Source organism: Podarcis gaigeae (assembly GCF_964106915.1).
Source record: "Podarcis gaigeae genome assembly, chromosome: 6".
NCBI classification, from domain to species: domain Eukaryota; kingdom Metazoa; phylum Chordata; class Lepidosauria; order Squamata; family Lacertidae; genus Podarcis; species Podarcis gaigeae.
The window spans coordinates 5,744,852-5,766,249 of NC_139682.1; the positions used below are offsets into that span (position 1 = coordinate 5,744,852).

At 48.5% G+C, this 21,398-nt stretch overlaps 1 protein-coding gene across 2 annotated transcripts in view; it reads left to right on the forward strand.

Annotated features, from left to right (window-relative positions):
* The first annotated feature begins 2,902 nt into the window (after nt 1–2,902).
* SLC2A4RG (SLC2A4 regulator) overlaps nt 2,903–21,398 on the forward strand; it is a 48,195-nt gene continuing 29,699 nt past the window's right edge. Inside the window, exons 1-2 of one of the 2 annotated variants that reach the window (XM_083744278.1) lie at nt 2,903–3,465; nt 13,039–13,217. In XM_083744278.1, coding sequence (XP_083600404.1) covers nt 3,121–3,465; nt 13,039–13,217 — 524 coding nt within the window. In that variant the 5' untranslated portion in view covers nt 2,903–3,120. The remainder of the gene's footprint in view (nt 3,466–13,038; nt 13,218–21,398) is intronic. The other variant, XM_083744277.1, reaches the window with a different exon arrangement.

Sequence of the window (21,398 nt, forward strand, 5' to 3'; positions counted from 1 at the left end):
GGTCTAAAACAGAAATTTGAATGTTGTTTTTCTCCTGTTGTTGTTCATCTCCTGTCTGGCAGGTTACTTGATTGGATTGCCTGGGTAGCCTGGCCAGTCTTTTGTAATGATAAATACTTAGTTCCTGGGGCATGTCACAGGCTCACACCCTATTCACATCCCAAATGTGCCCCCAAGGCAGGATCCTCGAGGAGGAAATAAACAATGGGACGTCTCCCACTTCAAACCCGCAGAGAAAACACTTGCTCAGTTTAGGAATCAAAATGGTTCCAGGTCGGTCTTCCTGTGCTGATTTATGTACATCCTTGGTTGGTACACTTATGAACATTACCATATATCTAAGACCATAAAACTCCTATCACAGCTACCAGGGCCAGATCCTGATCTTTTGCTTTTAAGAGCATGCAGGTATGAGAATGTGGTCAGAGGCCAGAGGAGAAGGTGCGTAGGAGCTGTCTCCTGCCCTCTCCTCCTGTTGCTTGCCAGCAATTATGGGATATTTTGGCAACGGGTCCTTGCACATGTTCCGATATGTCTGTGGTGACTCTGGTGAGAGGTAGAAATCTGATTTATTTTTTTACAGTGATCTTTTCTTTTAAAGTTTTTACTAAGTTTTTACTAAGTTTCACAAACAAACAATAATAACAACGGCAGGGTAACAGATTACAGGTAAGGTGCAAGGCAATTAACGCGAGGTCAAGAGCACGGGGTGAAGATATCATCTGGATATCAGTGACAAAGAAGGGAAAACAAAGAAACAAGACATTCGGACTCAAATAAGAAATGAAGAGAATAAGCCAAGAGGTGGAATAAACTTGTTTTCTTTGTTAGTAGTGAATTTAATAAAACGATACCACATTTCTCCAAATTTGTATGACTCTTTTGCTTTCAATAATAATAATAATAATAATAATAATAATGTGTTTTTGGTATGAATAGTAATAATGCTGCTTTATATACTGCTTAATCATAAAAAAACTTCTAAGTGGCTTATGCACAACAAGGAAATATTTTCAAATTATTGACAGAAGTATCAGCTGATTAGATGTTTGCCTTTAATGAATTAAAAGTAAAAGTAAAACCTACCACCACTCATTTGTGGGGCTTTGCAGAACCACAGTGGAAGGGTGCTGCATTCCATTTATTTTATTAAAAAATAGTTGTTGAATTTTGTTGCATTTTCATTGGTTTTTTTATGCAAACCACTTAAGAGATATTATATCTATATCTATATATCTATCTGTATATCTAACTAACTTGTAAGAGTTACATCCCTTGCTCTGCTTACTTTTGCCCCTGGCCCTGCCTGCCCTTGGCATGTGGCCCTAGAAAGCTTCCCACGAGGGAATGTGGCCCTCAGCTGCCAGATCTTCAGTAGACGACCCTGTTGTAACTTAATATAGTCACAATCCCTCTTCCTGAGAGCTACAACTCTCAAGAGGGATTAAGGGTTAATCCACTCTGTGAAGGGACTAGGGCCACTGCTTGCAAACCCGTGTGCCGTGGCCCCTGGGGTGTCTTCAATGATGGTCAGGGGTGCCATGGGCGTCTGGGGCTGTCCAGGGGGTGCTTCCCAGGCCCCTGTGGGGCAGTGGGAGGAGACACCTCTCTTTGGGGTGGGGGGAGGCAGCTCAGAGACCAGGGGCAGCAACTACAGCTGCCCAGAGGACCCCCAAGTCGAGGGGAGGAGGCTGAGGGAACCCTCCATAAGGGAGGGTGTTTGAAAAAGGGCGAGGGGCTGCCAGCTCTGCAGGCAAGGGGGGCACAACTGGGCTCCTGAGCCCCACAGGGCTGCCGCAGAAAGATGTAGTTGGTCGAGGGAGCCATGGGCTCAAAAAGGTTGAAAACATCTGGAGTAGGAGTTCTCCTAACAACTCTCAGCACCCTGAACAAACTACACTTCCCATGATTCTTTGGGGGGAAGCCGTGACTCTTTAAAGTTGTATCCGAGTGCTTTAAATGCAAGGTGGCTTTCAGGTCTACAGCAACAGTTTGTGTGCCTCTGCCTGAGCTTCCATCGCTTCAGAGTGCAGTTTGGTTGCTCCTCAATACGAAACAATCAGCAAGCAGCGCAGGACGCGTGCACGCCAGTGAGGAGGGGTCCGGGCCAGACTTGCTGCTTTTCTGCGTGCAGGGATTTGGGCGGCGGGGATTCCAGTTGTGGCAGCCCACCACCACCACCACCTGCGTGCAGCGATCACACATGTTGACAGCCTCGGTAGAAACCGAGCCGAAGCTGGATCGCGAGGAAGCGGCGGGTCAACACCCGGCTCCCCACAAAATCCGTATTAAAAGCGGCGGCGGCGCGTGCTCTCCCCGATTTCTTTCTTTTTTTCCTGCAACGTCAAGCAGCAGCAACCGTCATCTTAATAATCAGAGGCGGCTCTCGGTCGGTCTCCCGGCCGCCTCCGCCCCCCTCTCGTCGAAGATGGCCGCTGGAGCGAGCGGCGGAAAGGCCGGCTTCCCCCTCCCCAAGGCGAGACCTCCCCTTTCTGGCTCCACCAGCGCGGCTTAAAAAAATAAAATAAATAAATTGCACGCACACATACGTTGGAAAAAAAAATGCACATAGATAGACCAACAACCAACCAGCCCTCCTTTCCTTTTTTTATAGTCGCTTGCAAGAGGCGGAGGAGGCGTGCCGGCTTAGAACGCCGCCTCTCCCGTCTCCTCCTCCCGGTTTGCAACTGGCAACGCCGGGCCGGCCAATCAGCGCTCGAGCCGGCTCCGGGCACCGTTCCATTTCGGAATGTTGATACAGTGAGCGGACCAATGGCGTGCGGCAGAGAGAAATGTGTGTGTGTGTGTGAGTGCGCGCGCGTGTGTTTTTTTTTAACCCGGCTCCCTCCGCTTGCACGAGCTCCGAGGGGGCGGGAGGAGAAGGAGGAGGAAAAGCCGAAGGCAGCGCGGGCAGCAGGCGGTGGGGCAGGAGAGGGGGGCGTGGTCCGGGGGGAGCCTCTCTCTCTCTCCCTCGCTTGGCTGGCTGGCGGGAGGGAAAGTCTGGGAGGCAGCGCGGGGGGCTTCACCCCGCACAGCTTCTGCGGCGGCCCCCCTCGCCCTCGGCGGGGAAGGGGGCTTGCAGGCCCCCTCCTCCTCCTCGTCGTGTCCCCCCCCCCGATCATGGAGCCCAAGCCGCGTCTTTTCAAACGCCTCGCCTCCTCCGGCGGCAGGATCTGCTCCCCGCCGCCCGGCTTGACGTCCGCCGGACCCTGTTGCCCCGACGGCAGCCCCCCGCCGCCCGGCTTGTGCTGCGGGGTGATCTCCGCCTCCTGCAAGCCGCTCGCCTCCCCGTACCCCCCTTCCTCCTCCTCCTCCTCCTCCGAGGCAGCCAGCAACGCCGTCTACACGGTGCTGGTGGAAGATCCGGCGTCGATCCGAAGGAGGTCCCGGCGCAGGAGCTGCGAGGACGGCGCCGGCAGGAGCTCCCCGGCCGGCAGCAAAGGCAGGCTGCAGCTTTTGCAAAAGGTAAGAAGCGGCGGAAGGCGGCGGCGGCAACTTCGCTCTCCCGCCCCGTCTGGTCCCGTCCCGTGTCGCTGCTGCTCCCGGCCTCGGCCGCGCTTTCGGATCTGGCGAAGGAGAAGCGGGTGGGTGTGTCCCGCCATGGCGCACAGGAGCACGGAGGGCGGGCGAGAGACGCAGGCCACTAGCTGAAGTTGCAAAGACTCGACGGCCGTGGGCTTCGCGGCGCTGCTGCTTGCTTCGTGGACTTTTGGGGCGGAGAAAAGAGATACGGCCGTCCTGCGCAGGGGAGGCCAGGAGTGCGGGGCGTGTGTAGGGAATATTATTTTTGCAGAGATCGGAAAAAGGAGAGTCCCCAACGCGTTTGGCAAGAAACTGCTTAGAGCCTTGGAGGCGGATTTCGGTTGCGGGGGGGGGGGTGCATTATATTTGCAAACGGGGGGGGGAGGGGAACCACCCAGAGCCATGCATGGCAGCTGGAGGGTGGGACCGGGAAGTTGCATAGGGAGGGTGGGCTGGAGGAGCGGCCCTTACACGAAGCCACCGAGAGCCGCCGCGGTTGCTTGCAAAATAAAGAAGTCCCGGGTGGGTTGGACAGACCCGGCTTCTTTGCAGACGGCACCCGCGCGCGCACCCTTTTTGCCTAGGCTCGGAGAGCGGAAACTAGCCGCGCAGTGCGATCCTTGGAGCGCTTTACTGGGCCGTCAATTCTAAATAGTAGCTGGGGGCTCCGCTAGGCCCCCGAAGCAAAAAGGGCCGGTGCCAGCGCCGAGCCCCTGCCCCGCTGCGCTTGCAAAGAGAGACCGTGCGCGCCGTCGGGTCCAGCTGGCAAACCCGGCAGGCGCCCGGCTTCCCCGGCCTTGCAGCAACCCCGGCGAAAAGTTTGATTCCCCTTCGCGAAAAGATGGCGCCTCTCTCTGCTTGCTTTGCTTGCGCTGAAAGTTTTTGATCGAGGGGAGGGAATAGCAATGGGCCGGGACGTGGAGCGGAGCTGCAGAGAGCCGCCTTTTTTCTCTCTCTTTTTTCCGCCCGAGCCCATCCCCGCCCCATCGGGTCTCCACCCCTGCATGGCGGGGCGCGAGCTGCTCGGAGGGACGGGCCATCAATCACTCTGCAGAACAGGCACCGCGCTGGGCCAGGAGGGGAGGGCCCACCGGGGTGGGTGGGCTCGGCCTCGGTTTGTGGGTGGGGGAACACAGCAGCGCCCGCCTCCGGAGCGCTTCGCTGGGGATTCACACGTGCGCCGTGCAGGGGGCGGGGAGGCGTTGCTTCTGGGTCCTGCTGGGAGTCCGAAAGGGCGAATTGAGTCGCAGGCGGCGGCGGGCAGAATCTGGAGCTCGTGGGAGTTGGAAGCTAGAACATCTGCAGGGCACCTGCTTGGCAATGTTGGTGCAAATGTTGGGCCTGGATTATAACTGCGTTGCGGGAGGGGTGGACTAGATGAGCTTTGGTGGTCCCTTGTAGGAAAGGTTCTGCTGAACCAGGCCGGTGGCCTAATTTGCCCAGCACCTTCTCTCCTCCTGCAGTTTGCAGCGTCCCATTTGGAATAAAAAGGTAAAGGGGCCCCTGACCATTAGGTCCAGTCGTGGACGACTCTGGGATTGCAGTGCTCATCTCGCTTTATTGGCCAAGGGAGCCGGTGTACAGCTTCCGGGTCAGGTGGCCAGCATGACTAAGCCGCTTCTGGCGAACCAGAGCAGCGCACAGAAACGCTGTTTACCTTCCCGCCGGAGTGGTACCTATTTATCTACTTGCACTTTTGTGCTTTCAAACTGCTAGGTTGGGAGGAGCTGGGACTGAGCAACGGGAGCTCACCCCGTCGCGGGGATTCGAACCGCCGACCTTCTGATTGACAAGTCCTAGGCTCTGTGGTTTAACCCACACCCGTGTCCCTCCCATTTGGAATACCTCCTCTCAAAAGGCCCTACCTCCCCTTGGGCTGTTTTGCCAGAGTGGTGCATGCTCTAGTTACTTCCCGCTTGGACTACTGCAGTGCGCTCTACGTGGGGCTACCTTTAAACGTGACCCGGAAACTGCAATTAATCCAGAATGGGGAAGTTTTTAATACTTAATGCTGTATTGTTTTTAAGTCTCGATTGGGAGCCGCCCAGAGTGGCTGGGGAAACTCAGCCAGATGGGTGGGGTATAAATAATAAATTATTATTATAATATTATTATTGTTGTTGAGTTGGAAAGGGGCGAGCGAAATGACCCAGCTGGCGGAGTGAGAAAAGGTTCCAGTGTCTGGGACTTTTTAGTTTAGAGAAAAGGCAAATAAGAGGGGATATGGTAGAGGTGTGAGGAAGTATGCACTGCATGTAGAATGTGGAAATAGAAGAAGTTTTTCCTCCCATCATTGCACTATAAATCATGGTGATTAAAGGAAGCTGAAGGTTGGAAAATTCAGGACAGATAAGACAATCCTCCTTTGAGCAGCACATTGCTAAACTGTGGAACTCTCTCTCACATGAGGCAGATTGGGGGCCACCACCAAGAAGACCGCTCCTTTGTCTTCAGCCTCTGAACATCACTTCTAGGGGGGCATGCACAAGTCAAAATAGGCTTGAAAGTGTCTAGGCAAATTTCAAGAGCTAAAGGGGGCTGGGAGGGATTTTCCAGTGAGCTGGGGCTTCCATGTTGCTTGGGAATCCTTCCTGACCGTGTTCCAGGAATCTGTTTTATGCAGAGTCATATCACTCGTCCATTCAGCTCCATGGTCCCTATGCCGTGGATGAGGAATGTGTGGCCCTCCAGCTGCTGATAGGCCACACTTGTCCGATTCCTTGACCGTTGACCCTGCAGGCTGGGGCTGATGGGAGTTGGAGTCCAGTAACATCTGGAGGGCCAGAGGTGCCCCATTCCTGGTCACGGTGTGCTTGCACCTCCAGGATTTTGGATCGGAAGTTTTTTATTTTTATTATTTGCAGTAATTTATTAAATTTATATACCACACTTCACCACAATATCTCAGGGCGGTTCACGGAATAAAATACAAGTTAAAAACAAGTAAATAACTAAAACAAAAAGAACAAAAACAATTTAGCCCCCCCGCCCTTCCCACAGATGCACTGAAGAATATTGATCAGCCAAAGGCCTGGATGAAGAAGAACATGTTCGTCTGGCGCCTAAAGACATATAATGTGTGTTTAGGGAAGTTTTTAATGACTGATGTTTTAATGTATTTTTAATCTTTTGTTGGAAGCCACCCAGAGTGGCTGGGGAGACCCAGCCAGATGGATGGGATAGAAAATAATAATAATAATAATAATAATAATAATAATAATAATAATAATAATAAATAGCCTCCCTGGGGAGAGCATTCCACAGATGGGGAGCCACTGCAGAAAAGGCCCCGTTTTTGTGTTGCCGCCCTCTGGACCTCTCTCACAGAGGAGGCGCATGAAGAAGGGGCCCAGATGGTGATTGCAGTGTCCGGATCGGTTCATATGGGGAGGTCAAACCCAGCACTTTGAATTGGACCCAGAAACTAATAGGCAGCCAGTGCAGTCGGGCCAGGATCGGTGTGCTGAACTCTGCACCAGCTGAAACTTCCAAACCGTCTTCGGAGGCAGTCCTACATACAATGCATTGCAGTAATCTAATCTAGAGGTTACCAGTGTGTAGACAGGGTTAGGCCAAGGTGCTCTGCCACTGAGGTGAAACCCCTCTCTGAATGGTGAGGGTTGCCCACCTCTCCCCGAAGAAGTGAGGGGCAAAGTTCATGGGTGAAATCGCTCTCTTAGGGAACCGTCGTGTCTCAGGGTCTCCAAGCAGAGAAGGGAGGCCGCTGGCTCTGGTGTTTTAACAGGCCCCCAAGGCCAGCCCCAGTGCGATTTTTGGGGGCTTCATGGCTGGGGCTGGGTCCCTGTGATTTAGTGCGATGGAAGCCATGGCCTGTGGGGTTCACCCAAGCCTTGCTACCTTTTGGGGTGGAGGCCGGGTGCTCTTGAGAATAAGCAAGGTTTCGTGCAAGAGTGGAGAATCTGCTATCTTTCAGATGCTGTTGGGCTGAAGCTAACAAAAAAGGTGTTATGATTAATATTACACACACACACACACACACACACACACACACACACGTACGTGTCAAAACAAAAAATTCCTTCCAGTAGCACCTTAAAGACCAACTAAGTTAGTTCTAGGTATGAGCTTTCGTGTGCATGCACACTTCCTCAGATATCTGGAGATATCTTCAGATATCTTGGTATCTGAAGAAGTGTGCATGCACACGAAAGCTCATACCTAGAACTAACTTAGTTGGTCTTTAAGGTGCTACTGGAAGGAATTTTTTGTTTTGACTATGGCAGACCAACACGGCTACCTATCTGTAACTGAAACACGTATGTGTGTTTATCCTCACACACCTATAAACATAAGCAGCACTATAACACTATAAGCCAAACATTTATTTTGTAGTGCTCTGGTGTGTTGTTGAAAACATTACAATTCTACTAGTACAAATATTTCAAGGCCAGCCCTTCATCAAAACACCCTTTTTCTGATTTTCTCCATCCGCCCCCAAAGTAATTTGTATGTGTGTGTGTTTTTTGAGGGGGTGTCCCTTTTTCATCCTCTTGCCCCCTAACTTTCATCCTCCCTGGTAGGGCTGGGTGATGTTTTTCAGCATAATGATATATCACCAGCTAAACATCACAATATATCGATATATCACAATGTCTGAAATAAGGATGGAGGCTTCACCGTTTTCCCCGCATTGTGATTTTTGCATAGCATAACACACACTCACACACCATGATTCATAATTTATATCCAGGTCTAAAATCATGAAAGCGATATCACAATAAGGACCAGTTTTGGACAATATATTGCCCTTGCCTGCTGGTGCAGATGGAAATGGGATTCTAGTTCCTATTTTAGCAGGTCCACAGTACCACTGAATGTCCACTAGATGGATGCTGCTGTGATTCATTCCTGGGACGCATACCGTATTTTTCGCTCTATAAGACGCACCAGACCATAAGATGCACCTAGTTTTTGGAGGAGGAAAACAAGAAAAAAAATATTCTGAATCTCAGAAGCCAGAAGAGCAAGAGGGATCGCTGCGCAGTGAAAGCAGCGATCCCTCTTGCTGTTCTGGCTTCTGGGATAGCTGTGCAGCCTGCATTCGCTCCATAAGACGCACACACATTTCCCCTTACTTTTTAGGAGGGAAAATGTGAGTCTTATAGAGCAAAAAATACGGTATTTTCTCCCTGGGCTTTTTTAAAAGTGGGAAGATGGTATGGGATAATTGGCTGTGAGGCTGGAGGCAGAGTCATGCACACTTCCTTCGAAATTTGCCTTTGTATCCTTTCTCCAGCCTTAACCTGACGTGCAACAGGTTTCACCAGCTTCGTAGTCATGAGGTCTAGAAACTTGGTGGTGTGCTTTTAATTGTTTTGTTAGAGTTGAGGTTCTCCGAAAGCTGAGGTTCTAGAATTGTACGACTGCCTACATCACCGGTCAGAACTTTGGAATCGGTGCTGAGGTCGGTCCAGTCTGCTGCAGTGGTCGGATTCTGTAGACAGATGCAGCCGTGCTCAGTTCTCCTGTTTTTAAAAAAGAAAGCTCTCTGGGAAGCTGACTCCTTGCAGCATTGAGTTCATACCAGCAGATGCCCTCTGTCAACAAGCAAAGGGCTTGCCTGAGTTTGAGTTGCAGGGTGGCAGCCGAGTGTTGGAGAGTTTCCAATTTGGTGTCGTCTAAGAGTAATATCTTAGTGCGGAATGAGATAAGCTAAGAAGGACAGGAATTAAGACCGGGGTGGGGGAGGGAAGGTACATTTACTTTTTGGCTACTTAGAGCATTTGTAACCTGCTCCTCAGCCAATAAGGCTCCCAGAGCAGCTTACATCATCATCATCATTTGCAAACTTTATATACCGCCCTTCATCTGAAGATCTTGAGACGGTTCGCAAGATAAAAATACAGGATAGAAGCACAAAATAAATAGTAAAAACAATTGCCCTGCAGACTTACAATCTTTAAAAAAACAACCAAAAACCCACAGCACACAAGGAGAGAGGATCAGGGAGGGAAGAGGAAAACAAAAACCCAGGCAATAATATATGAACAGTTGTTCCTCTAATATCCAGTTGCAGGATGTGCCTGTTGGATCTCTTGCAAAGCAGGTGGAAGGAGCCTTGCTTCCCAGCTCTCCCATGAATGGAGCGACTGCCCCCAAGTGACATAGCAATAGTTTCTGCAGGTTACAGGGGGGGGGGGTGTCCTTCCAGCCCTACTGGGAGAAGCTGGGAATGGAACCTGGGACCTTTTGCATCCGAGGTGTGTGCTCTAACGTTTTGCTGTGGCCCTTGCCTAGACAGGTGCTGCTGGCTTGTCCAGTGCGTATCATTTCTCGCAGCCTCGCTCTCAGACTGCTGCAATCCAGAGCTTTCCTGCTGACTTGGGTGGCTGATATCAGGGATGGGGAATCCCTTTCTGCCCGAGGGCCGCATTCCCTTCCAGACCATGTTCTGAGGGCCACATGGCAGGGTTGAGCAGGGCTTGGGGGGAGCGGGGGGAGCATCGAATGCAAATTAAATGCCTAGTTTCTACACATACTGGCCAATGGGATTTTTTTAAAAAAAGATTTCTGGGACTCATCCCAGTCGCCCTCAATGGCTGGTGGAGGGGGTGGCCTGTGGAGAGTGTCAAGGGCCGGACAGAGCATCCTGGGGGGCCACATTCAGCTACAGGGTCTGAGGTTCCCCACTAGGGCTGGGCAATATCAACATCCTGATGTACCACAAGCTAAACATCGCAATACAGTCAGACCCCGGGTTACAGCCGCTTCAGATTGCGTTTTTTCAGGTTACGGACCACCGAAACCCAGAAGTACTGCAACGGGTTACTTCTGGGTTTCGGCGGATGCGCAGAAGTGCTAAATCGTGCTTTGCGCATGCACAGAAGTGCTGAATTGTAACCCACACATGCGCAGACACAGGTTGTGAACGCTGCGGGTTGCGAATGTACATTCCGCACGGATCACGTTCGCAACCTGAGCGTCCACGATATACAGTGGTACCTCGGGTTAAGTACTTAATTCGTTCCGGAGGTCTGTTCTTAACCTGAAGCACCACTTTAGCTAATGGGGCTGCTGTGCTGCTGCCATGCGATTTCTGTTCTCATCCTGGAGCAAAGTTCTTAACCCGAGGTACTATTTCTGCGTTAGTGGAGTCTGTAACCTGAAGCGTATGTAACCTGAAGCGTATGTAACCCAAGGTACCACTGTACAGTGGTACCTCTGGTTGCAAATGGGATCTGTTCCGGATCCCAGTTCGCAACCTGAGCAGAAGGCAACTCGCATATGTGTATGTGCGTGACCTCATTTTGAGCGTCTGCGCAAGCGGCGAAACCCGAAAGTAATCCTTTCCGGTACTTCCGGGTCGCCGTGGGGGACAACCTGAAAACGCTCAACCTGAAGCAAACATAACACGCGGTATGACTGTATCACGATGTCTGAAATAAGGGTGGAGCTAGGCAGAGGCACTGGCTGGCTGGACAGTTTTTCCCGCATTGTGACTTTTGCCAGCGCCTGCTCTTGTGATTCGCTGCCTCCTGCAGGAGAGAGTGGAGAGCTGAGCTGGCGCAGTTAACAGGACCTGCAGGAATCGGAGAAGCATTGGCTGGCATCATGTTTTCCCCCACATTTTGATTTTTGCATGCATCCCCCCCCCCAATGATTCGCGATGTATTGCCAGGCCCAAAATTGTGAAACCAATACAGTGGTACCTCAGGTTAAGTACTTAATTCGTTCTGGAGGTCCGTTCTTAACCTGAAGCACCACTTTAGCTAATGGGGCCTCCTCCTGCTGCTGCCGCACTGCCGGAGCACGATTTCTGTTCTCATCCTGAAGCAAAGTTCTTAACCCGAGGTACTATTTCTGGGTTAGTGGAGTCTGTAACCTGAAGCGTCTGTAACCCGAGGTACCACTGTATCACAATATGGACTTCAAACCTGTTTTGGATAAGATAGTGATCTATCACCCAGGCCTTTCTTTCCCCCCATTGATATGTTGGCTTAATCCTTACTACTTTCTGCAAAAGCAGATTGTTATAGGTTTGCCGGGTTACCCTCTTCTTTCCCCCCGTTCCTTAAAGCGAAGCTGCTCAATATTTGTGGCATTTATTAGACTTGCAAACCAGAACATAAAAGCCACAGCAAAGGGAGAAGTTTGTAGTTTAGCTGACTCTGGCTTTCCTGGTCAGCCCCTGCAGAAGTGGATAGGTCTTCTAAAGGATTACAGAGCTCAAAAGCCGATCCACATAAAGATAGAGGGATAGACCCTGGAGGTGCAACTGAACTGCCCGTCCTTGTTTCTGAGCTGTGCTCCTGCTGCCTGGTGTGCGTAGATTTTTAGCGTGAGTGCAGAATAGGAATCGGCCTCCATGTTAGAACATGCTTATCAGTGCTGAACGGGCTTTGCTGGCTGGGGTAGCCTGGATTTCAGTTGCAATAAGGCCAAGCTCGCTGCTGCTTTTGTCCGCACCTGCTCTGTTTATCTAAGATAAAGCCAAGGGCTCCTGAGCTTTAAGAACAAGAGCCCAAGCCCTTCCTGGCTGTTCACATGCATGACCGGGGGGTGGGGGGGTTTTTTTTTTTTAAAAAGAACACCAATACAGTGGTACCTCGGGTTAAGTACTTAATTCTCGTTCCAGAGGTCTGTTCTTAACCTGAAACTGTTCTTAACCTGAAGCACCACTTTAGCTAATGGGGCCTCCTGCTGCCGCTGCGCTGCCGGAGCACAATTTCTGTTCTCATCCTGAAGCAAAGTTCTTAACTTGAAGCACTATTTCTGGGTTAGCGGAGTCTGTAACCTGAAGTGTATGTAACCTGAAGCGTATGTAACCTGAGGTACCACTGTACAAGCAGAACCACAGAAAAAATACAAGGCCATGTGTAATAATAATAATAATAATAATAATAATAATAATAATTATTATTTATACCCCGCCCATCTGGCTGGGTTTCCCCAGCCACTCTGGGCGGCTTCCAACAGAATATTAAAATACAATAGTCTACTAAACATTAAAAGCTTCCCTAAACAGGGCTGTCTTCAGATGTCTTCTAAAAGTCTGGTAGTTGTTTTTCTCTTTGACATCTGGAGTTCCACAGGTCGGGTGCCACCACAGAAAAGGCCCTCTGCCTGGTTCCCTGTAGCTTTGCTTTTCGCAGTGAGGGAACCGCCAGAAGGCCCTCGGCATTGGACCTCAGTGTCTGGGTAGAACGATGGGGGTGGAGACGTTCCTTCAGGTATACTGGACCGAGGCCGTTTAGGGCTTCAAAGGTCAGCACCAACACTTTGAATTGTAAAAGAAGAGAGAGAGAAACAGATATTTTCACCACAATTATCTTGGGGCCCAGAGCTGGATGTCAAAATAAGGTAGCAACCTTTCGCTACCCCGCTGTGCTGTGTGACGTTGATCTGTGGAACTCACTGCCACAGGACGGGATGTGGTGGCAAGCGATTCTATTGGGCTGAAAGGAGCTGGGCAAACACTCTCAAGGGTTATGGCCAGCTGTTGCTGTTGATTTGCTACCTGCGTCCGGCATCAAATGCCTCTGTGTCCTTTTCCAGAGTCCTGCCCACTCCAGTGGGAAGGGGCTTCCGGCGGAAGCGGAGCTGATCAACGGGAGGCCGAGGCACCTGTCCGATCCCTTGGTGCTGAAGCGGCTGGAGGATGAGGCAGCGGCACTCCGACTGCTGGATCAGGGCCCCCTGCATCATTCAGCCTACATCCCAGTACCCAGGCAAAGGTAGGGTCGTTGGAGAAAAGTTATTTTGGGTTTCTGGAGGGGGTAGTTCCTTCCTGAGTCTCATTTATTGCAAAGCTCATTGAATGGTGGGAATTGGAAGGAAAATGCACCGGTTTAGTGAAGGGCTGGTATCTTATCCATCTCTCGCAGTGGATTGCTTTGCTGCATTTGGAAAACCTTCGGGCCATGTCGTTGGCCTTGAGCGCTGGGGATTTCCCTGAAAACTAGTTTGGTGGCCGCAGCGGAGGAGCGCAGCTTGTTTTTGCTGCGGGCACTGCTTTCTCCAACTCCACTGCGAACATATTGACACCTGCTTTTCAGGACGGCTTGCTAGGTGCTGCATTCCTCTGGAGGGTTTTGTCACCCTTCTGTTAAACCGTGGGTAGGCAAACTAAGGCATGGGGGCTGGATCCGGCCCAATCGCCTTCTAAATCTGGCTCATGGACGGTCCGGGAATCAGCGTGTTTTTACATGAGTAGAATGTGTCCTTTTATTTTAAATGCATCTCTGGGTTATTTGTGGGGCATAGGAATTCATCCCCCCCCCAAAAAAATATAGTCTGGCCCCCCACAAGGTCTGAGGGACAGTGGACCGGCCTCCTGCTGAAAAAGTTTTCTGACCCCTGTGTTAAATGTTGATTAGGATGGGGCCCCACTACCCGCAGCTGCCACTGCTGTTGTTCTCAACTTCTTAGTGTCTTTGGTGTGTTCCAGGGGTCAGCAAACTTTTTCAGCAGGGGGCTGGTCCACTGTTCCTCAGATCTTGTGGGGGGCCGGACTATATTTTGCAAAAAGAAAAAAAATGAACGAATTCCTATGCCCCACAAATAACCCAGAGATGCATTTTAAATAAAAGCACACATTCTACTCATGTAAACACACACTGATTCCTGGACCGTCTGCAGGCCAGATTTAGAAGGCGATTGGGCCGGATCTGGCCCCCGGCCCTTAATTTACGTACCCATGCTCTAATTCAGGAGTCAGCAAACTTTTTCAGCAGGGGGCTGGTCCACTATCCCTCAGACCTTATGGGGGGCCGGACTATATTTTGGGGAAAAAGTGAACAAATTCTTGTGCCCCACAAATAACCCAGAGATGCATTTTAAATAAAAGCACACATTCTGCTCATGTAGAAACACCAGGCAGGTCCCACAAATAACCCAGAGATGCATTTTAAATAAAAGGACACAATCTACTCATGTCAAAACACACTGATTCCCGGACCGTCAGCAGGCCGGATTTAGAAGGCGATTGGGCCAGATCCGGCCCCCGGGCCTTTGTTTACCTACCCATGCTCTCATTCAACCCCTGGTTGAAGCAGGGACCTGGGAGAGCATCTTTGCCCTCACACCTGGCTAGAGGTGTTGCGACACCGAGTTCTCCATTCCGGAATCCCGGATGGCCTTTTCCAGGACGCTCCATTATGTTCCCCCTCCCGGTTTTCTATTCCCTCTTCGCACTCCACACCCCCCCCCCCCCAGCTCACCAGAACCAAACACACTCATCAGTCTGTGGTGTCTGAAGAGGAGTTTTCTCTTTGTATTTGTGGTTAAGGTACATAGACTGTTGCTATGATTGGTTGGAAGGCGGTGGTTTTTATTCTGATGGAGCGTAGAAGAGTTGTCCTGCCTAGAGGTGGCACCTTAGAATCATAGAGTTGGAAGAGACCACAAGGGCCATCGAGTCCAACCCCCTGCCAAGCAGGAAACACCATCAGAGCACTCCGGACATATGGTTGTCAAGCCTCTGCTTAAAGACCTCCAAAGAAGGAGACTCCACCACACTCCTTGGCAGCAAATTCCACTGTTGAACAGCTCTTACTGTCAGGAAGTTCTTCCTAATGTTTAGGTGGAATCTTCTTTCTTGTAGTTTGGATCCATTGCTCCGTGTCCGCTTCTCTGGAGCAGCAGAAAACAACCTTTCTCCCTCCTCTATGTGACATCCTTTTATATATTTGAACATGGCTATCATATCACCCCTTAACCTCCTCTTCTCCAGGCTAAACAGGCCCAGCTCCCTTAGCCAATCCTCATAAGGCATCGTTTCCAGGCCTTTGACCATTTTGGTTGCCCTCCTCTGGACACGTTCCAGTTTGTCAGTGTCCTTCTTGAACTGTGGTGCCCAGAACTGGACACAGTACTCCAGGTGAGGTCTGACCAGAGCAGAATACAGTGGCACTATTACTTCCCTTGATCTAGATGCTATACTCCTATTGATGCAGCCCAGAATTGCATTGGCTTTTTTAGCTGCCGCGTCACACTGCTGGCTCATGTCAAGTTTGTGGTCAACCAAGACTCCTAGATCCTTTTCACATGTACTGCTCTCAAGCCAGGTGTCACCCATCTTGTATTTGTGCTCTCATTTTTTTTGCCCAAGTGCAATACTTCACATTTCTCCCTGTTAAAATTCATCTTGTTTGTTTTGGCCCAGTTCTCTAATCTGTCAAGGTCGTTTTGAAGTGTGATCCTGTCCTCTGGGGTGTTAGCCACCCCTCCCAGTTTGGTGTCATCTGCAAATTTGATCAGGATGCCCTTGAGTCCATCATCCAAGTCGTTGATAAAGATGTTGAATAAGACCGGGCCCAAGACAGAACCCTGTGGCACCCCACTAGTCACTCTTAGAATCCTACCTTTGCTTACCTGGAGCAGCTGAGTTTTGCAGAATCGAGGACGGTGGGGATGCTATCTTCTGCCAGGGTAGGATGAAATTGCTTTCTGGAGAACATACCTCTGTGTTGAAATTTGCCCCCTTATCAATATCTGCCAGTCTTGTGGCCATACCAATCGGCTTCATGCCACAGCTGATATTTTTTCCTCCGCTGATGTAATAATATGAAGAAACACCCTTAATGGTCAAAGTGCACCCCACACTTTAACACCTGCGGCTTTTTAAACTTGTAAGTGTGTGTGTGGGGTGTGTGTGTGTGTTTGTTTATTAATATGCTGCGCAGTTTTGTGATTTTATGTTGTAAACCGCTCTGTGATCCTTTGATTAAGGGTGGTATAGACATTGAATAAGTAAAGTAATAGTAAATAATTAACTTGTTGGGTTCTTAAGAAGCACCCTGGAATGTAGAAGGAGATATATATAATATTTCTGGACATATGGAAAAACCCAAGGGGTGGGGTGGGTGGGTTGGAGAATCAGATTTTGGAAGGGAAATTGACTTTATGCAAATATATCCTTTCTTAGAATACCTAAATTTCCTCTTAACATTTGGTGTATGGTGAATAACTTGAGTCAGCCTCTATGGTTGTACTGTATGGCATATTTATTGAATTTTTAAATCTTGCATATTTTTATTTATTTATTTAGAAAGTTTATATCCTGACTATTGATGGAATCATCATCAAGACAGCTTGCAATACACTTTAGTAGCATACATAAACTCCAGATGGAAGGAAGTTAGACTTTCTGGGCTCTGTGGGGCTTATTTCCAGGCAGGTGTGGAAAGAGTTGCAGCCGTTGTCTTACTGAAACAATTATTTTAAATTTATCACATGTCCGAGATGAAACTCTTAGTTCTTGCCAGTAGGAAAAACAGAAATGACGAACGTTTCCATGAAAAATGAAAAAGAAAGAAAGGGTTACCTGGGCTTAGAAACAGTATGTAAGAATTACATACTGAGAATTATATATCTGGGAGAGGAATAACAAACTACACTTCCCAGAATTCTTTGCGAGAGGGGAGCCATGACTGCTTAAAGTGTAATCACAGGGCTTTAAATTCACGATGAGAATGTGGTCTACATTCAGAATACCTGGTTTTTGCCGCAGTTTCCATGTTTACTCGGGAGCAAGTTCCACCAAGTTCAGGCATGTCCAAAGTCTGTTTTGGGGGCCCAATCCGGCCCCCCGGCCGGTTTTTTGCAGCCCCTGTGGCAGTTTATTTATTGTAGTCAAATCCTAAAAAAAGAAAGTTCCCCAAAAAACTCAACAGCTTAAACCCCAAAAAAACTCAACAACAACTTCTGTTTCTTCTTTTTAATATAATTTTTTTATTGACCAGGCAAAGTCTTAAAATACATGCAGTACCAGTAAACAAACATAGAATTTTTTGAGAGTATACATACCAAAGAACAAAAATAAAGCAAAATAGAAAAGAAAAAAAGAAAAGAAAGAGGAATAAAAGTATGAATAGAGTAAAAAACATAGTAGTATCTCATATTTCAGTCAGCAAAAAAAAGAAACTTTGGACTATTAAAAGCGCATCAACTTTGGTCGGCCCTCATGCATATTCACTTCATCAAATCTGGCCCTCTTAAAAGCAGAGCACTGTCGCCTGTGCGTAATGACGCCAGTGAGATGCAAAATGTTTCTAGAAAGCTCAGCTAAATATTCAGTGTATTCCTGCTCCTTGGTTAATTTACACAAAGATTTTGCTTTGTTTATGTTCTACTCCACCCCGGAAAATAACGCGTTGGGTCCCGGGCTTTGCGAGCAAAGTTCCCCTTGCGGAATGGGACTTTCCCCTCCCCTTAGGGACCTCCCCCCCCAAAGCTTTGGGGAAGGTTTTGAGGGTGCACAGAAGGGGAAGTTCTGTTGTGCAAGCAGAAGTCCGTTGCACGAGGGGCTCTGGAAAGGCCCAAATTTATCCTTGGAAAATGTGAGCGCAACTCCGTTAGTCAGCGTCCAAAGTATTTTGATTCTGAACTTCCAGGGGACTGGGATGTCTTGTAAAACAAAAATCTACCCTTTTCCCCTTATGGGGTATCCAAGAGCCCATGTAGGGTCCTTACGTAGGTTCCCTATTGGTAGGAGAAAATAACAGAGGCCAACCAGAGAATATTGAGAAGCAAAGCAGCTAGTAAGCCTGATCTTTATTGATCTGTTGCAGCAGGGTGCTCCCCTCACACGCAGGAGGGAGGAGGAACGCAGAACAATGGTGCACAAGGCCTTATATAGACTTTTGAAATTGCCACCCTGTAGATCAAGACCACCCCAGAAACATACATACATCAGAAAAGGGGTGTAGCTCAAGACCACCACCCCCCCCCGATAAATCATACCTACACCACAGAAAAGGTGGTCTACAGCAGAAATCTGAGTGCTTTGTTTACCTCCTGTTTAATGGTCACTTGATTGGATTGCCTGGGGAGCCTGGCCAGTCTTTTGTATTGATAAATACTTAGTTCCTGAGCCAGGTCACAGGCTCACACCCTATTCATATCCCAAATGTGCCCTTAAGACAGGATTTGTGAGGAAAGAGACAATGGGGAGGTTTCCAACTTTGACGTTGCAGAGAAATCATGAGCTCAGTTTGGGAATCAAAATGGTTCCAGGTTGGTCTTCCTGTGCTGATCTATGTAAGTGCTTGGATGGTACACTTATGGACATTTAACATATATCTTAAGACCTCAAAATTCCTATCACATCCCTGTGGGTCCCTGCGGAATAAAGGAAGGAGTCCAGCCACCGGCTGTAGACCAAAGTTATTGCGCAGCGGGTTCAAAGACGAATTTTTAACCCCAAGGATGGTGTGACAAGGACTTTTAAAAGTTTCCCACCGTATCCCAGAATACAGTTTGTACAGCACCTGTTATGTACTGAGTTGAATAGGATCCAAAAGGCAGCAGTCTGATTGGTCCTAGAACAATAGGGTCCAGAATGCAGCAGTCTGATTGGTCCACAGGAGCCACCCAATCCAGCTCCAGGTGGAAGTGAATCCGCAACCTGATTGGCCTACAGGAGAATCCTGGAATTAGCCAATCACGTGGGGCCCATTGTGTAAATAATGTATATAAAGCAGACATTCTGGGGGAACTTCCATTCCTCCTCACCACTATGAGCTGAATAAAGAGCATGAAATCCATTCTCAACTCTGAGTATATATTTCAGCATCATTGCTACATCACTGACATGTCACAAAAGGGGAGAGGTAGACCGGGGTTACACTAGTTTAACCTGGGCAAACATGTCCAGACAAGTCCTTGGTACATGATTAGCATAAGCAGACATGTCAGGGCAAAACCCAGGTATAAGATTAGCATAGGGAAACACCTCTGAAGTCCCACCACCCAAAGTACAATAGAACTTCCTTTGCATGTCTGGACCCCTTGGCATGTCCGGTGATGGGATTAGGCTTTCCTTGGCCAACAATCAGCTCAGCAATTGTCACCTCTGGGCACTTCCTGTGGTAGGAGCTGTGTATACATGGAGGAAAAGGGGACCTGGGTGGCACTGTGGGTTAAACCACAGAGCCTAGGATTTGCCGATCAGAAGGTCGGCGGTTCGAATCCCCGCGACGGGGTGAGCTCCCGTTGCTCAGTCCCAGCTCCTCCCAACCTAGCAGTTCGAAAGCACAAAAGTGCAAGTAGATAAATAGGTACCACACTGGCGGGAAGGTAAACGGTGTTTCCATGCACTGCTCTGGTTCACCAGAAGCGGCTTAGTTATGCTGGCCACATGTACACAGCTGTACACCAGCTCCTTCGACCAATAAAGCGAGATGAACGCTGCAACCCCAGAGTCGTCCGCAACTGGACCTAATGGTCAAGGGTCCCTTTACATGGAGGAAACTGGCAAAGGAGTTGATTTTACATGATTGTTAAAGGTAGGTAACTTCCCTGAGCTGTCAAGTCGAAAGGATACATTTATGCATAATATTTGTAACATTTAACAACTTTAAAGATGTGCACCCCCCGTAATTTCCAAAGCAATCTAGGGCTTGGATATGTTGATTTATGGCCATGAAGCTGCACTTGAAAGTAAGTGGATGACATTTTTGTTGAAATCCTGGGCGCCAGAGGGTTTGGCAGCAGTGCCTGTCTCTTCCTAAGACTAATGGGAACAGGGTAGATTTCCCTCTGGCCATTGAAGGCTTGATTGTCTGGGACCTGGTGCAGGGCCTTCACTGCTGTGGCTCCCAGATTGTAGAACTCCCTGCCTCAGTGTGCCCAGCTGGCCCCAGGTCAAATAGCATTCTGGTACATTGTGAAGGCTTTCCCCCCCCGTTTGCCAAGTGTTTTATGAATATTTTCCTACACCCCCCCCCCTTCATACTGTGAGTGTGCCTGGCTGTGGTTTCCTCTTATTGCCACGTGGCATTTTGTGTTATCTTGCGATTGTGAGCTGCCTTGAGCTGAAAGGCTGATAAGTGAACATTTTGATTAATTAAATGAAAAGTATACGCAGGAGAAGACGTCTTGCAAACTTGTTCAGCTTGTGTGGTGTTCTGGGGTTTGCAGAATCCCGCTTTTCTGCTTGCAGAATTTGGGTTCCTGAGGGGTGGCTGCAGTTCTTCTCCTGCAGTTCTTCTCCTGCAGACAATCCCATTTCATACTCCCATGTATGTCCCAGATTATTCTGCACCCTGAGTTCTCTGCTTTCAGAGTTTTCAGTTTTTTGGGGTGGGCTGGCGTAACTGAGTGCTGGAACGGTGGAGGGAGCCGAGTTCGAATGCTGACATCTCTGGGGAACAAGGCTGTGCCTGATACCCTGAAGAACCGCCGACAATTTGAGCAGAGTTAGGTGGATCGCTCAAGAGTGACGGGCTGCAGTTCATCTGTAGAGCACATGCTTTGGGTGCAGGAAACATCAGCTTCTGTCTTTTGTTGAAAGGATGTTGTTTGAGGCCAGGGTGGATTTGATTTAAATCACGATTTAAATCACTTGTCAGTAAGACTTGATTTAAATCTTTTTTTTCCTTTTTTTAAAGAAAGACTCATTCTTGCTGGTATAATCTTAATATTCACAACCAGATGAAGGTTTCATTTTTGGAATAATAAATTTTCAGAGTAGTTTTTACAGTTGCATCAAAAATTACTGATTTGGTTATACCATTAGAAATACATAGACTGATAATTATGACACATTATTGCGAGGTTTAATAAGTTAGCTGTTTCTATTTGGACAACTTTTCTGCTGTTCTTTACTGGAAGGAGAAAAACCATCATTTCCTTAATGTAAACAATTTATTTAACTGCAACAATAGCATTATATTGTGTACATGTTCATTAACTGATGTGGTCAAACAATTAAAAAAAAAACTTGAAAAACTTAAAACAAATCCTTATTTCCTGATGAATAGCCTTTGGAGTCTAATGGAACTTAAATTAAAAAAAACCATCTTTAGAAAGATTTAAGGAATTTTTAAAATCAAATTTAAATTTAAAAATATCCAATTTTATTTATTTATTTTTTAAAAGATCTTTGATCTTTTAAAAAATAAATCTCCACGTTC